Source organism: Tinamus guttatus, unplaced genomic scaffold (genome assembly GCF_059628265.1).
Source record: "Tinamus guttatus ecotype Peru unplaced genomic scaffold, ASM5962826v1 Tinamus_guttatus_pri_ptg000356l, whole genome shotgun sequence".
Lineage (NCBI taxonomy): Eukaryota > Metazoa > Chordata > Aves > Tinamiformes > Tinamidae > Tinamus > Tinamus guttatus.
In genome coordinates this window covers 2,107,154-2,123,768 of record NW_028288890.1, presented here as the reverse complement: position 1 = coordinate 2,123,768, position 16,615 = coordinate 2,107,154, and the positions used below count along the sequence as shown (strand labels likewise).

At 47.3% G+C, this 16,615-nt stretch overlaps 1 protein-coding gene across 6 annotated transcripts in view; it reads left to right on the top strand.

Annotated features, from left to right (window-relative positions):
• The window catches only part of CUX1 (cut like homeobox 1), a 236,915-nt gene that overhangs the window by 82,233 nt on the left and 138,067 nt on the right, over positions 1-16,615 (top strand). For all 6 annotated transcript variants that reach the window (XM_088530092.1, XM_088530090.1, XM_088530089.1 and 3 more), the window contains exon 3: positions 15,120-15,167. In XM_088530092.1, coding sequence (XP_088386218.1) covers positions 15,120-15,167 — 48 coding nt within the window. The remainder of the gene's footprint in view (positions 1-15,119; positions 15,168-16,615) is intronic.

Genomic DNA, 16,615 nt, shown 5'->3' with positions numbered 1-16,615 from the left:
TTTTGTAAAGATTAAATATTGTCACTTTGGGATGTCGTTTGTGGCCTGCGTTGGGCAGCAGCAACCAGTTATTTTTATTTCAGAAGTGTTTATGCCAAATGTGTCAGCGTTTCCTTTCTTCCTAATGGGTACATCTGTTGATGAATTATTTATTTAGGAGAAGCAGAGGTAGTGCTCAGCGAGCAGCCCTTTGATTTCCAGGTTGTCCTTCTATCAGGGCCGGGGGATTCGCGTTCTTCCCGGAGAAACATTTTTTTTTCCAGAGCTTCCACGTCAGCTCAGGAGCATAAAACAGGTTGAACAAGCCCGTTGTGGCCAGTGCCACGTAACCGAGCACCCCTTGAGGCATCTGTTAAAGAAACCCTGGCGCGAGAGACCGGGACAACCATCACCGTAGGTCAACGCTCAGAAGCTCCTCGTGTTGGGAGAAACTCTGCTCATGGTGCTGCATCCACAGTCCTCAGCTCGCTTGGTTCCTTCACATATTAGCGAGTTTGGTCGCTGCTCCATATAAATGAGGCATAATCTGAGGCTGTCAGGCCTAAACGGCCTTGAACGAACACTAAGTGAATTTATTCACATTTCTCTTTAAAGCTAGGAATATTTATAATAAAACTTGTCAGGGCTTCAGTTAACAGTTTACATTGGGAGTATTTTTGGTTGTGAAATACAAAAACAAGTCCAAAAGTGAATTTCTGAGCTGATATTATTCTGTTTGCTTCATGTATGGAAAGCTCATGTTGTGACTCCAGCAGCAAACGAGAAGCTTGCCAGGCTTCAGTGAAAATTAATTTAAGCTTAAAGTTCTATGAAAATTAATTAAGCTCAGATGAAAATAGGCCAAAACACTTCTCAAATTTATACTAAAGTGACTTGTAACAGTTGCATTTAGAGCAGGGAATGGCCTGTTAGGAGTGCTTTTAATTCTGGCTATGCTGTTTCCCCCTGTGAGGAGTGCAGTGGATGTGGGCTGCCCTGGGAATAGTGGACCCGTTTTTCCGCAGGGGGCTGTTCCTGGTGCAGGATGTGGTGCAGAAGGGTCTCCCGTCCTCGCATGCAGCAGCTCCGTGTCTGCCGTCCCCGCGCATTGCCCGCGGGACTGTCCCCTTGCCCGTCGTGGGGCCATGTCCTTGCTGGGGCAGAGGTGCAGGGATCCCGAGTCCTGCCTGAATTTTGTTTGCTTGGCTGTAATGCAAAGCTAGAAAGTGTTGGAATACAATTTTGAGTGAAAGTGCAATAATAAGCCACCTGCAAAGATGACTTAAAAGCCTCAATTGCTCATTGGCCAAGTTGTGAACGCGGCTGCAACGTGGAGCTGTCGGAAGGAGCAGTAGCAAGGACAGGGATGCCTGATTTTAGCTGCTAGGGTAACATTTTGGAGCTGAATGGATTCACGAGCCAGTGAATCTCCTTTCCCTCCCTAGCTGTCAAATGTTGAAAATGAGGATATTGCGTGTGCTGTGAGGAAAACGCTGAACGAAATGGGGAGTTGGGGAACTCACACAGGGGGTTTCTGCGCTACTGGAGACCTCCGGGGAAGCGACCAGGTTGGACCCCGCGGCTGGGCCCCGCGGCCCTCGCTGTCGTCAGCTTTGCTGCCTGGAGCCTCGCGGCAGCAAAGCCCCAGGTTTGCAGGGCTCTCCGTTACCCTGCTCCCGTCCCGTGTCTGGGACTCGGCAGACGCTGCAAACTTGAGCTCAATCAAACGGGTCAAAGATTTCCGCAGCGGCCTCACGGGTAGCAGGAAATTGCTGCTCCAGCACCGGGAGCCCCTTCGTCACCAAGATATCCAGGCACAAAGGGTGGCCGCGCGAGCCCTTCGCTTTCCGTTTGGTTTATCCAGTTCAGCTCTAAATAAGCTTTTAATCAGTTCCCGAGTGCGTTTGAAAGCTTTCCTGTTGGGGCTTGTCGGTAACGCCGCCGTGTTTCTTGTGCAGTTACCGAAAAGTGAAACCAGATGCAAATTGGCCATCCAGTGTTGGAAGCTGCCTGGCGGGGTGCCGCGAGCATTGCTCTTCCGAGCCATTTGGAAGTGTTTAGGGCACTGTGCTGGAGCATCCCGTTCGGGAGGACGCTGAGTTTGCAGCAAAGTTCAGTGAAAGCAGCAGAATCAGATTCCTCTGCCCCAAAAGGGGAGGGAGATCAGTTTGCAGCTCATTTAATAACTCCCAGAGTTGCTGCTGCAGTATAACTGTATTCATTTCCTTATTAATTAGGTGCTTGTGCTAGTTAAACCTCGTTTCTGTCCTTTGGGACCAAATCTGTGTCCCGGGGGGCAAACCAGCTACCTGTGCTGTGCCGGGAAGCCGCGTGGGATCCAAAGTGAGCACCCGCCATTCCCGAGTCCTGCAGCCGTATTTATCCATCAGGGAATGGTGCTGCCGCTCCCGGGATTCCCTCCAGTGCCCCCAGCGTTCACAGGGGGATGCAGAGGGAAAATCCTGCTATGTTTGCAATGCATTTAATGCCCAGACCATCTCTGCACTGGAATAGATGCAGTGTTCGCCTCTCTGCTTGCGGATTCCCCTCAAATACAATTACAACAGCACCGCTGGCATCCTGATTCATCAAGATCTGCACTAAGCACTTCTGAATCTTATTGACCACTTGTTTTAGAAGATGATAAATCCCAGTTCTCTGAGAGCAAATAGATTTAATAGAGCAGATTTTTTTCTTTGATTTATGTTTGCCCTGACCAGAAAGCAGGATTTCAGCATCCACGAGACGGTGCCTCACAATTACTGGCGCGCAGGCAGGCAGTGTCTGTTCTGCCGCTGTGTGACAAATTGGCTATGAAGACTTGGTGACAGTTTATGATATGTTCATATAGAACTGGAGTACTTGTTGCAATGATTGCTTCAAGATTAAACTTCCTTGAAACCGAGTGTTGAATTTAGAGGACGCTTCTCTGCGGACATGAACATGGGAGCTTAACAGGTTGCAAACTGAAAAGAAGGGTGACAAGAGCCCTGTATATCAGACTTGAAAACAAAACTGAGGTGATATTTTATTGTGTGTTGAAGCTTTAAGAAATGTTCAGGGTGAACGTGCTTTGTACTGTTCATGGAAGATGACTACAGGCAATTAAATACTATTTTGGCCCTTATTTTGTGACATAGTAAAGGACATGGAAGTAACCCTAAGTGCAACTCAGCAAGCCACGACATCAGGGCACAGCAGCTGAAGAAATTAAAGCAGGAAATGTTAAATTGTGACAGTATGGTAGTGTTAGATGAAGAGCAGAATGACCAAAACAGGGTTAGGCGGATGGAGTGGGACCGTGGTTGCAGCACCATGTTTGTGCATCGTCGTAGTAAGCGATGGTGCAGTTTGCACCTTCCGAGTCATGGGGAGCAGGTTAGGTGGCTCGTGCGAGATGGTGGCTCCCGCTGCGCGTCCTGGTGACATCGTCCCCTTGCACTTCGGGTTGCTCAGAAGCGAAGGGCTGTGTCTGCGTTAGAAGAACCAAAACTCTGCTCTAAAGTGGCTAGATGTCTCCAAAGGGAGCTGTGGCAGAAGAGGTTTCAAAACGAGCAAGTCCCCCATGGTTGATGTGATCAGATATACCAACTGGTTTGACTATAGGGAAAGAAATCTATCTATCTATCTATCTATCTATCTATCTATCTATCTATCTATCTAGCAGGATGGTGTCATCTCCCCGCTCTTGCGTGTGTTTTGCTCTCCTGCCCCATCTCTCCTGACACTTCCTTTCCAAGCACCCTCCGCAGAGGGTTTGAACAGATACTGCCTTGAGGCTTTAGCACGTTGAGAAGAAGTATTTTTATCTGTGGTTTCAGGAAGGAAATGATTGTGACCAAAATCAAACAAACAGAGCAACTTCGAAGAGCTTGTTCTTGAAAATGTCAAGCCTGATTTTTGCAGCAATGGCCTCCCCACGCTGGGGGTTTGCACCGAGTAGAATTCAGAGCATAAATAATTGCTGGTTAGGAGCTCTTGGCTTTCTAGCTGCGTTTCAGGGAAATCCCATGTGCCAGCTTTGCAAACCAGGCCCATGCTCTAACGTCACTGCATGATGTTTCCGGGAAAAGGGCGAAAAGGGAGCAAGCATCGAGGTCTTCCCCTTTTCCCAAGGGGAACAAGTAACCCTAGGGAAGGGCAGCATCCTCGCAGCTGAGGCCTTTCTGCCCATCCTGGCTGCTCTCACCTGAGTAAATTTGCTCTGTGGTTACGGGCACAACGGTTTATTTGTGGGTATCTGGGCCTATCGCTTACTAACAGTTTCGTCATTTGTCGTCGGAGCCGTGGGATTATAGCACCAGAAATAGTTGTGTTTACTTAATGTTGTCATTACATTAGAATGGGACTTGTCTAAATAATGAAATCCTAGAATAGTTACACAGCACTCCAAAAACGTATGTCAGAATGGCTTTAAAGTTGCTTGAATGTGAGGAGTGTGGTTCACAAAACAAACAGATCCTGCCACGCTAAGGATGGGAATTGCCTTTCTCTCGGAACAGGTGTCATGGATAATTTATAGGTGCCTTTGAAAATTACATTTTATATAGAAGCCAGTTAAAAATGAAATGCCGTCTGTCTTCTAAGTGTATTAGGTACATTAAGTGAACACTCATTACGCTTTTAAATAGTTCAGCAGTCAGGACTAACCGTGTCGCCTGCAATTGTGTGTTCGATTTGAAAAGCTCAAATCAGTCTACTGGATTTCAAATAGTGTGGCTGTACTCGCAGGAAGTGTCTTGAAAATAGTAGTTACTGATGTGTTTCTTAACGTTTCTGATTGAAATGTGAAAATGAGATGCACGGTTCCTGGAGAAAAATACTTAGACACTTCTGCATCTAAAAATATTGGTTTAGCTTTCAGTTTGAGTAAGCTGGAGACTCTTTGTGTTGATGCACTCTTCATTTCAACAACAGATTCACAGTCTGCTCAGTAAACAGAAGGCAGCGGCTCCCTGTTTGTTGGACAGTAACGTGGAACTAGCAGAATTACTGAAATCTTTCTTGCAAATTCGTGTAATCCAGATCTCCTTTTTTTTTTTTTTTTTCATTTACTCCTCTTCCTGGTAAATTGATCCATCTAAATCTAAGCAGGAGTTAATACACGCTTTGGAAAGTAAGAAGAATAACAAGAAGCTGAATGTGAGGTTCAGCCCAGGAAGATGGGAATTGTGAGATAATATCGCGCGTGCCCAGAGGGACAATGCTGTCTCTTGTTGTTGCAGCTATATTTAGAGACCATGCTCCTGTGGAACTTAAAATACTCTCAATAGCAAGACGATTTTTTTTTCCCTCCTCGGTTTGCAGCGGTGCAGCGCAGGGTTGTTAATTTTGGCTTATCGCAGCTGACACTTGAGCAGGGGGGAAAAAATAGTGGTTTGAGGCTTTAACTCTCTCCACATGTGCCCCTTGTGAGGAGCTCTCTTGACTCCTGTGAAAGTTTCTTGGGTGGCTCAAATCCCATACCCTGTGCTTGGGGAAGGTTCGCGGGTCATTTGGTTGATTTAAAATCCATTGTTGTTTGTGCAGCTGATAAGGGTCAAAATAGCTATTAGTTAACAGTCCTGGTTCAGAAAAGGGTTTTAATAAAGGTTTTTATTCTGGCTTCCTACTTGCATAAATCAGAATTTCCCTGCTTAGTTAATGCAAGAAGCGTGATTTATGCTTTCATACTCAAGCTGACATAAAAATGAGCCATAATTTTCACAGTTTTTCAGGAGGGCTTTTTGCTGTTCCAATATAAGCCTTTGTATTTTACTCAGCAATTAACTATTTCTGCAAGCTGATCTGGCAACAGTTTCTGTTGCACGAACCTCGTGCGCTCCTCGGCGCTCTTTGTGAGCGGGTAACGCTCGCGAGTGGAGACGTAACGTGATCGAGCAGAAAAGCCAAAGCATCAGGCGAGTTGTTTACAGGGGGACTAACCCTGGGACGCTGATGGGAGCCCTGGTTTGGATCCCACTAGTGGTTTGCTCTGCAAAGAAGTGATGGTCGGGGAGGTGCCGAACGCGGCACGTGAGGCGGCTGGGATGAATCCCGGAGCTCGCCTAGGAAATCCTGGTTGGTGCCGAGCGCCGGGCGGGAGCCAGCAGGGTGGTAACGTGTCCCCTCTGCCTGGCGCTTGGCACAGGGGGAGGACGAAAAGCCATAAAAATCACACCCCCAATGACGTGCTTGGAGGGTTGCAGGTTGCGCTCTGGAGACCCGATCTGTGCATTCATCTTGCTTGATTTCTGTTGCACCAGATCTTCAACAACGTGGCTTTGTAAGGCAGACATTTCCCCTGTTTTCTGGACAATTAAAAAAAATACTTTCATGTTTATATTTTTTTTCCAACCAAGTATGTTTTTTCTCTTACAATTCTGTCTAACAGGCGTCTATCCTTCCAACACCTGATAATGGCATTGAAACATTTCCCTGTACTCCTGATTATTCTAACAACTTCAAGAGCAGCATCAAAAATAGGCAGTAGCATCTGCTTTGATCAGCAAGCAGATTGCTCCATCCTGCTCAGACCTGAAGGACTGTTCAGATGCTGCACAAGTTGTCTCAGTCGCTGGATGATCTCCAAAGAGGTGGTGATTTCCCCCTCCAATAGGGTCAAGTAGAAACTTTGGAGGCTTTCGAGGAGAGGGGGACTGTGCACAACGGAGGGGTCGTCGATCTTTCGGAGGATCCCAAAAGCCTGAGGCTGGTTTTTGGTTGGAAGTGCTATAGAAATCAATGTCAGTTAGCAGTGGGCGGGCATGTGGGTTTTCAGTTGCTCTACTCCGGAATATGGATGCAGTTATAATAGCGTAAAGATGTTTATTTTTTGTTCCCAGATGGGAGTCACTCATCTAACTTGCAATTACATCCCTCGTGATGAAATCTCAACATTTGAACAGCATTAGGATAAAATAGCACAGTTTTCTAATTAGAATGTTCGCTCACTGTTTCTAGTAGCCTACTTAAATGTGACGTGATGAAGATGTTTTATATAGATGTGTTTCAGAAAAGGCCTCTGAGAAGAGTATGCTCCAGTCTTTACATTTCACAAACTGCTCAGATGAGGCGAGGTCACTCCGAACTGCGGAGGTGTGAAGAATGATTGCATGTTAGATCCAAGATAGTAATGGATATTTTGATTTATGTAAACCCTATAAGAGCCTAGTCCTCGCACCAAGGGTCTTTCAGCAGAAGTGCTGGAAAGGGCTGCTAAGTCCGGATTTTCCGTTCGATCATCAGGGAGTGCAGTTTTTGCCCAGTTTTTCCATCTTTCAGTGTCCGAGTGGTTTACAAAAGGCACGATAACCCCCGGAGTCTTCCGTAGGTTATCCTAATCCACCTTAGCCTTGTGTGCAACAGCTACCTCTATCCAGGGGACTCAGTAACGCTGCTGGGTTAAGTTACTGGAAGCTTTCAACCAGGTGAAAACTCAAGATCAAGTTTATAATTAACTCTTGTATCCTATTCTAAGTATAGACAGTCTGGATCCAGTAAGTGGAAGTGTAAAGTCAAACAAGTTGCTAAATCAATATTGATTCTGATAAAATAAACAAAGAATGCTGATAAGGAGAGTCCATAATGTCACTTGCCTAACTTGCCTTTTCTGCTGTCGCAGGCCATGCCTTAGCAGAAGGAAGAAAAGCAGCACTTAGAAATGTTGTGGAGCTTGTAAGGTGGTGTATCCTGCTAGGAAAGCTTTATATGCAGTGGTCCAAAGAGTCCTTATTCAGCTATTGCATTTCAAAAAACAGTATTTCCATCAAAATTAAAAATAATGAGTTGTAGCTTCATAGTGTAAATAAGCTGGCAGGTCACTGAGCTGCAGGAAGTGCATCAGCGTCATGGAGGGGCCGTCTGCATTGCTGACTGCAGGTATTAGCTTCAGGGAATAATATAAATAAAAAGTAATATTTTTTAACTTTTAGAAAAGAGGGGGGAAAAGGGGGAAAAAAAAAGAAAAAAAGAACAATAGTATCTTGAACCTGTAAGAAGGAGAGATGTAATTTCTTCCCACTCGGGACCAGATCTTTCCCCAGAAATCACTTTGGGGGTTTGACATGTTCTGCAGTGCTAGCAGTAGGACATGGTAATCCAGCTCTATATTGAGGAACAGAGCCAAGTCTGCGGAGCTGCCCGTGTCCGTCCCGCCGCTCTGGAGGAGGTCGCAGCCCAGCCTGACCTTCCCTCGGTTCCCGAGAGCGAATTTCGCTGCTTTTGCCCGTTTGTGCCTAGACCTTGCGCGACGCTTGGTGGTAATTCCTGCTGCAGGCAAGAAGTAATGGAAGGAGCGGGAAGTCCGGAGCGGGACACGTCCTGGCTCGCAGCAGGGCACAGTAAGCGAAAACGGGAGCGTCGCAGCGTCTCATTCTTGTTCAGTGATTGCACATATAATGCTCATTTTTACTGAAGTGTATCATAGCTTAAGTATTTTTGTACATAACTTTATAATCATGTAAAGAGTGGAAAAATGCTTGTGAGAGAAGTAGTTGCTTGGCAGGGGCTGCCTAATTTAGCAGAGCTGCCAATGGAGGAAGCTTGCAGCAAAGATAGAAATAAGGTAAAAAGTTTGAAGCTGAGGTTAAACCCGTTGCAGATAACTTGATCTGTGGTTGCCATATATAGTCACACAAGGAAAAGCCTGCACGGATCCGCCAGACATTTATGGACTTCTCCGACTCATCTGTTGGGGCCAAACAGCTCCAGCCAAGAGATAGTGAATTTGCTGAAGTGCCTCAAGTTCCTCAATAGCCGCAGTGCGAGGAGCAGGCCCGTCTCCATAGCGGGGAAGGAGGAGGAGGAGGAAGAGGAGGAGGAGGAGACAGGCCAGGGAGCACAGGGCGGCACCACGTCCCAGCTTTTGGAGAGAGCTTTGAGAAGATGAGTTACTTTCCAGAGCTAAAAAAAAAAAAATAAAGAGAAACCTTGAATTAATTTCCGTTGCTATCATCAAAAGCCGACTGGCTAAATTTAGCAGTTTCCGATAGACGCAGAGCTTATGCTAGCAACAGTAAAACTATTTTTCCTTAAGTGCAATTTGTCAGCTCCCCCTTCTGAATTAGTAGAAGATAAGGCCGTACTAGCTCTGTTGATTTATTATTGCACAAATATGTCCCGTTTGAATCTGCTATCGAGTGTGGTATGATGCTCTGCTGGGTTCGTGCACTTCAATAGCAGCGAGCGAAGTGCGCACGGGAGCGAGTCCCTGTCCTTCCCTGTCCCCCTCTTTTAAAAATCCGGTAGCCTGGGTTTCTTTTCCCTTTTTTCCCCCAGAACTGTTTGCCGTTCATATAAATGTGGGCCTTGGGCCCGGCTGAGGCTGTGTAGCCACACGCCTCAGCAGGAGCACGCGAGCGCCACGCCGATGCGCTCGCAGCGCCGCTCACCTTGGAGTCGGCGCGGAAAATTCCGGCACAGTTACGGCTTGGCATTCCATTGCCTCCCCTTCGGACAGCGGAGCGCTAGGCTGCCTTTGGACTGGCACTGGAGATTGGACCCCGGTACTTGGACGCGCGTTGTGCAGCGACGTGGCCCGTGTCGTTAGTTGCTCGTTAGACACGTTAATTTTTCCGGATGCGGGGTAATTAATTTTTATTTATTTATTTGTTTGTTTATTTAGTGACGGGAGCTGCACGTTTCCGTGCTCCGCAGGCCGTGCCCGAGCAGTGAGGGCAGCGGCGGGAGCTCCGCTGGCGCGGCTGGAGACTCAGGGTGGGAAATGAGTGGATGGAGGGAGATGGGCAGGACGTGGTTCCGCAGGAATGCCAAGGATGTGTTTTCATGGGAAACCACGTTGGGAAGAGAGCGTACGAGAGGGCTTGAAGGCTTTGGAGGGACAGAGCCGTTCCCGTTACCGTCTGATGGACATAGGGGAGGATCTTCATGGGAGTACATGAGTACCAAGTTGGTTTCCAGCTTTCTTAGAAAGGTTTATTCACGTAGCAGAAGGTGCTTAGCAAAACTCGGTAGCAAATAATCTTCTCTTATCAACGCAGAAGTAGTGGCCCAAGCTTCAGGAACTGCGAGATGTGGCTTTCCCCACGCTGTCCTCTCGGCAGGAAAAACTCACTTCAGAGCTCCTCAAATATTTGTATAATTGGCTAATTGAGTCCTAAGTTGTTTTTTTGGCAGTTTGACTGAGGCAATCCTCCGCACGGCTTCTAAGTGGATCTGGGGGGCTTAGGGACGATTTGGTCACAGGCAGGAGGTGGTTCTGGTGCCCCGGGGCGGCAGGGACGTGTGGCTGCTCCCATGGGACGGCTCTGCTGGCAGAGCAGGGTTTGGTGTCCTGGGGCCGTCACAAGCGTGGGGTGTCCAGCAAGACATCGAGACGAGCCAAGCCTGCGGGAGGACTGTTCACGGGAGTTTCACAATACGTAGCTTTATAAAATTGATTAAATTTAAAGTTTGTTAAAAACGATGCTTGATCTTTCTGGGTTTGTTGGTGACCCAGAAAATAATCCACCTTTGCTTTCTTTTCCCCTCGAATTTCCTTCAAATCAGCTCCTTCCAAAAAGCCCTACCTGCGTCAGTTTTGTTTGATTTTTTTTGTTTGTTTGTTTCCTAGCAACTCCAGATTTCAAGTTCAGAATTGTTTCTGTTCAGTGTCTTTTCAGGCAGTGTTCAGTTGCTGTTTTGTCAATAATGGTGGGATTTTAGGATGCTTCTAGAATGTGCTGTTTACTAAATTAGTTTGTAAAATTAGTTTCAAAAAATTATATAAATGTGTGTAGAAGTGTGTGCATAGACCCATGTATATACGTGGGTGCAGGAGTTCTTTTGCACAGCTGATCCTTTCAGCCGTTGGGAAGGTAACCAGTGGCTGTTCATATGCTGCAGCGTAGGCACGGAGTAAGCTTGTTTGCTTTCCATTTATTTTAACTTGCAAGGAACTATGATTCCCATAAGAGTTTCCCCATGGAATAGCTCCGTTGAAAGCACCGTGGCAGGCCCTGATCAAACGATGTGCGCGTGGCGAGGACACCCCTTTGCAGATGCTCTTGGGGAGAAGCCAACCTTCTTGGGCCCAGGAAGAGCAGAGTTGGCCTCCTTGCCAAGGCCATGGGCCACCGGACCAGCCCTGAAGGCCTTGCCGGCTCCAGACTCGCTTTTCCCAGGCCTGCCGGATCTGCCAGGATGCCAGGTTTGATGGAAGCCCAAGGGGTGGTTTCCCAAGGAGCGCCTGGCGCTTCCTGTGCGGGTCGGCTGTGCAGGGCGCCCTCCACACAGGCCAGCCCGTGCCTGACGTGGTGCCAGGTTACACCTGAGGCGGTTAAATATCGCAAATCTAGGGAATCTGTTCCATATTTTGTTTTCTGGGCTGGTTTTGCCCTGCTCCGTCGCCTTTCCCGAAGTGCAGGCTTCTCGCAGTGAGTCACCGCAGATGGATTTTTGCTTAATTTTCTGCATTAAGCTGCAAGTCTGCTCTCAGGAAATATCAGCCCTTCACAAATGGAATATATTTTTTTTCACTTCGTGCTGGGTGGGTCCATACACTGAAAAATAGGTCAAGAACAGTAATCTAAATCTACTTCTAATAAATAATTAAAGCTAATGGAATTTGCACAGGATCAGGGAGCTGAAATATTTCAGAAAGTACTGTGGTGTACATTCTGCTACTGTAAATCAAGATTTCTTATTTATTGTTGTGCTAGGCGAAAGCATATCTATAAATGAAATTTAAATGATTTTTTTTCTGTACAGAGAAAAACCTGGCACACTAATGTATTAAAATAACTAAAAATATCATAGCAAATTGATAACAAAGTGATTCATTCTTTAATGATCAGATTTCAAGTAAATACTTCAGCAGTCTTGAGCAATAAGAGGTTTTCTATCTTGTTAAATCTCGGTGTGAATTGAGCAATAGAGTTGTTTGCTCATATGATGTAATTTGTCTTACATTTGAGGAATTAAATAAATCATCTAAGCTACTGTACAATACCTGTTTGGGCAACTCCCTGGGATTTTTGTTTCTTGTAGAGCAACCTGCTGGCCCTTACTAAGCCTGAAGACGTTAGTGTTTCCCTTAGTGAACTTCAAGACTTTTTTGACCAGGATTTCTGCTGAAGAAACTGTATTTTACTATATTTCTTCATAATTATGGGTACAAAAAAACTTTAAACCCTATGTATTGGAAAGTGAACATCTATCCCAACTCGTTCATAAATTTATTGGCTTTCCGTGTATCATGGTGACAAGTCGGGTGCATAAAGTATGTATCAACCCAAGGTATTGCTGATGCCAGGCTTCTCACCAAGCGTGTTGGGCCTGGCTGTGCTCACCCCTTTCCCTTCCAGCTCGGGTTGATGGAGGAGGGACCCGACAACGTTAGTGAGATAAGATGTGTGGGCAAAGTGCGTGGAGTTGTGCCCGCCGCAGGATGCACGGATTAACCCTCCTCCGCTCTAAAGGAACGAGTGTTCACTGTCCTGTGTGCCGCGAGGAAGGGCTGGCCGGCGTCCCCGGCTCTTGGAGGCAGTGTCGGCCGTGCCTGGGTTGTGGCTCGGGCCGCAGCTTCAGCCGTCCCCACGTCCCCAGCACAGCTGTACACAGAGGGTTGTGGTGGCCTTGGGGAGTCCCTGCGAGGAAGTCCCCAGCACCAGACAAGGCAGAAGGAAGGAGGTGCCGGATGGGCTCAGGTGGCAGGAGGACCAGGCGTCGTGCGCGCCGTGTGCGGCCCCCGAGCCGGCAGCGCTGGCTGTGGGGAGCGGAGCCGCTGCGCCGCCTCACGCCACAGTGCGTTCACAACACGGTGTCCATGGCCTGGCCGCGAGCGTGTCCTTTGCACTGTACACGGTGTGTTGAGATGGGGATAGATGAATAACACAGTTCAGTTGTCAGAAAGATGCATTGCTGCCCAAGTTCTTACCAGAGTTTTTTTCTTGTTTTATTTTCTGAAGCGTGAGACTTTTTTATAATGTCAATGGAAAGGAAGATAAAAATATATATATTTGGACTCAGATTTCACAGTGTCACTATTTTATCAAAATACAAACTACTCATTTATGCCGCTGCAAAGGGGAAAACACTGTATTACCTTTCGACTATTAGATTTGACTCAAATCCTGATAGGGCATCCCAATTCCGAGTCCGCACTGCAGGTACTGCAGTGTCCACAGCAGTGCTTTGCCGAGCACTGCTCCATCCTGATAAATCATTCACAGCAGGAGCGAGCGCGTTCGGATGGCATTGGAAAAGCAGGCTAATAATCGCATAGGAGCGTGTGGATATTTCAACTCGTTTGGGCTGATAAATTACCGTTTTTTTTAATGCTCACTAGCATGTTCCCTGTTCAGCCGCGGTGGTGACTTGCTGTGCACACGGGCCGGGCCTCGGTGTTTTTCCTGTTTTGATCACAGCCCCGGCAGTAAAGGCCACTACACTTTAAACAGATAATAAATCATACAATGTCCTTGCTGCGCTGCGTGTTCGCCTGGGCCAGAACTGAGCGTCTCTGTGTGCTTTTGTGCGGGGAAGGTAAAATTCTGTTCGAAGTGAGTTTAATATTTTGAGACAAAGTCTGATGAGGAATTTTGCCCGGCTGCCAAAATTAAATCTCCACAGCAGAGTTTTGCTGGTGACTTGAGGCATATGTAGTCCTGACTCTGGCGTGTGTTTATTTTTGCTTCCCTTTTGTTGCAATTTTTTGATGCTTTTAGCCAAGGATGCCCCCCCCATGTGTGTTGCTGCTGCAGATCTCAGGTTGTTGCTAAGATTTCCAGTTTCTAAGCAGTTTGTCAATGGGAATCCAGGTGCTCTAGTGATCCCTGTTTCCCAGGGTTGCGCCAGGCTGGTAATGGGAAGGACCTGTGTTAGCCTGAGGATGAAGTGGCTTTGAGCTGCCTTCACCTCCGTGACAAGGTGTTCTGAAAACAGCTTCACCAACACCAAAAGCTGCTGTTGAAATTGAGCACGACACGTTTTCCTCCTCTGGCAAGAGCTCTGCTTGGCAACGCTGTGCTTGCTGGGGTGAGTGGTCAGCATCCTGAGCTTGTTGAACAAGCATGTTGGGGAATCCGATCCTTTTTGGCCCCGGCAGCTTTTCTCCCTTTTTGACAGCTTCACTGACCAGCTTTTTGGCGTTGGGATGCTCATCATACTCCTCCTCCTTCTCCCACTCCTCCACCCCTTGAGCAACAACAACATTCTTCTTCGTAAGCTGACGACGGAGGCAGGGAGCTGCCATCACCTGCACCATGAAACACGAGGCGCAGGAAGCGTTGGTGCCCGTCCGCGCCCGGCTGGCGCGGGGCCGTCGGCGGAGCTCGCGTTTGCCGGTGCCGTGTTTCACCGGGCGTCTCTGGGGCGCGTTGTCGTTGGGGCTGTGGCCGGGCCGCGCTCTGCCCCTCGCTGCGCTCGACGCGGGAGCCGCGAACCCGCAGCTCCTCTCAGGCCACTCGCTTGTGTTCCTGCCTGCGCCTCTGACATCGCTTCGCCGCTTGGTGCCAAACGTGTAAATTTAGAGGCAGTGCTGGGGCCGAAGCCATAAAACTGTGAAGTGCGGTTTTTATCCTGTGAAATGTTGCTGTGCTCGAGCGGTGTGTTTTCTCCAGATTTTTACAAATTTTAAAAAGACGGCAGTATCCCAATTGCAAATCTGATGTCTCGGGTTGTAATTGCGCTGCACGTTGCAACCTGGTGTGCCACATTCTGGCCTGATTTGCGGGCACTTCCTTGGCCATTGATTGTTATTGCAGTTGTTTTCTTCAGTGTCCTCGCTGCTGCATTACAGGGAGGACACATTGCAAAATGTGCAGAGCCCTCCCGTCTCCCAAAGCAGTCAGCAAGTGGGAAATGCTGCCTAACCTGCCAGGTTTGCTTTGATAGAGGAATAAGTCATAGCTGCTCTTGATATGTGAGGACTACCTACCCTGATCCTGCTCCAGAAGAGACAACAAAAAGTACCTGGAAACATTTAAGTGACTTGACTTGTTCTAAGAACAAAAATCTGTGATTTGGTACTGAAAAGGGAGCTCGTGAAGTCCATGTCAAGCTGGAAGCACAGACTAGTTCAAAATGAGTTCTAAATATGCCTTTAACTTAATCAAAGCTTAAGGAGTGTTCCAGAAGGGAAAACTGTTTTAGTAAAAACTTGATAATGACATAACCTTACTTTTCTTTTTCTAATGAAATATCTTGTTTCTGTCTTCTAGGACCTGCGCAAACAGGTAGCTCCATTACTGAAGAGTTTCCAGGGAGAGGTAAGAGCTCGGCCTCCTCTGGGGGCTTTGGGTCTGGCTTCCTGGCAGCCCGGCGGGTGCAGAGCTCCCTGAGCAGAGCACCGTGCCCGGGGGCAGCCTCAGCGATGGGTGCTGGGTTGGAGCACTTAATGCCTGCAATGAGAAAATGGCCGTATTTTGGTTATTCCAGTTTTTTTTTTCACTGAAAGCCTTTTGGCTGTGAAACTTTGTACTCTAAAGGGCTTGTTGGAACCTAAAGGCAGCCCGTTTTTGTTGGAAAAACAACAGAAAGTGTTGATGACTTGTGCTGGCTCTTACTTTGATTTCCCTTCATGTCTCTGCTGAGAAACACACGATTAGCACGACCACGACTTTAAAAGCCAACTGTTATAATTTTGAAGAATTACTGCCTGAAAAAGCAGCTCTAACATTTACAGGTTTTTACATTTTAGTTGTGGGCAGCGCTGCAGCATTCACTTCACTTGATGGCTTGGGACAGATGATGGGAGCTGTGGTGCTGTGTTTAGAAAAATGCCATGCCTGAAGTTAGGAAATTGTATTTCTCCTTAAAAAGATGAATGCATGAGTGAAATGGTAAATCTAGATTTAACCTCACACCTTGTTATTCATGTGGAGTACTCTCAAAGTCAGTTGTATTAAAGCAGCAACATTTTTTTCCTTTCCAAATCTGTAATAAGTTGTGAGCAGATTTTGTACTGTCGCAGTTCCCATCCGAGTGAGGGAGATTTAGGAGCATGTTTTCAGAAGTCTGCTTAGGGAATTAAGGCACAACTACAGTTATCTTTGGTGAGGGTTACATTTCTGATTACCTGCATATCCTGATGATATGTATCCCAGTACAGTAATTGGGATGGCAATAATTTCCCATCTTAAAAGTAGTGTGCTGTTAAATTTGTTTTACAACTCAATTTCCCCAGTATTGCTATAAATAAATAAAGAAGACAACTCTGCCCTCATATCACAGAATCCCAAAGTGGTTGAGCTCTGCAGGGACCTCTGGAGATCACCTAGTCCAGCCCCCTGCTCCAGCAGGGACACCCAGAGCAGGGGCACAGGGCGGCATCCAGGTGGGTTTGAAGATCTCCAGAGCAGGAGCCTCCACAGCCTCTATGGGCAGCCTGTGCCAGGGCCCTGGCACCCTCACAGGAAAGAAGTTCTTCCTCCCATGGAGATGGAACTGCCTGGGGTTCCCCTTACACCTGTTACCCCTTGTCCTGTCACCAGCCACCACAGGCCTGGACTATAAGGCCATCCTCCCTAATAGTCGTTTGTGAGGACAAAAACTGACTTTCCTGAGCACATTCGACTTGCCGCACGTGAATTGCAATTGTCCTAGAAACTTCTCAGTTCAGTTTCAAGTTGGCAGTGCCCAGACTGAAGTGCGCCTGTGCTTTCAGCATCCTTCTTTAATGGAGGGAAGGCCTTGGGGTCAAGGAAGAGTCTCACAT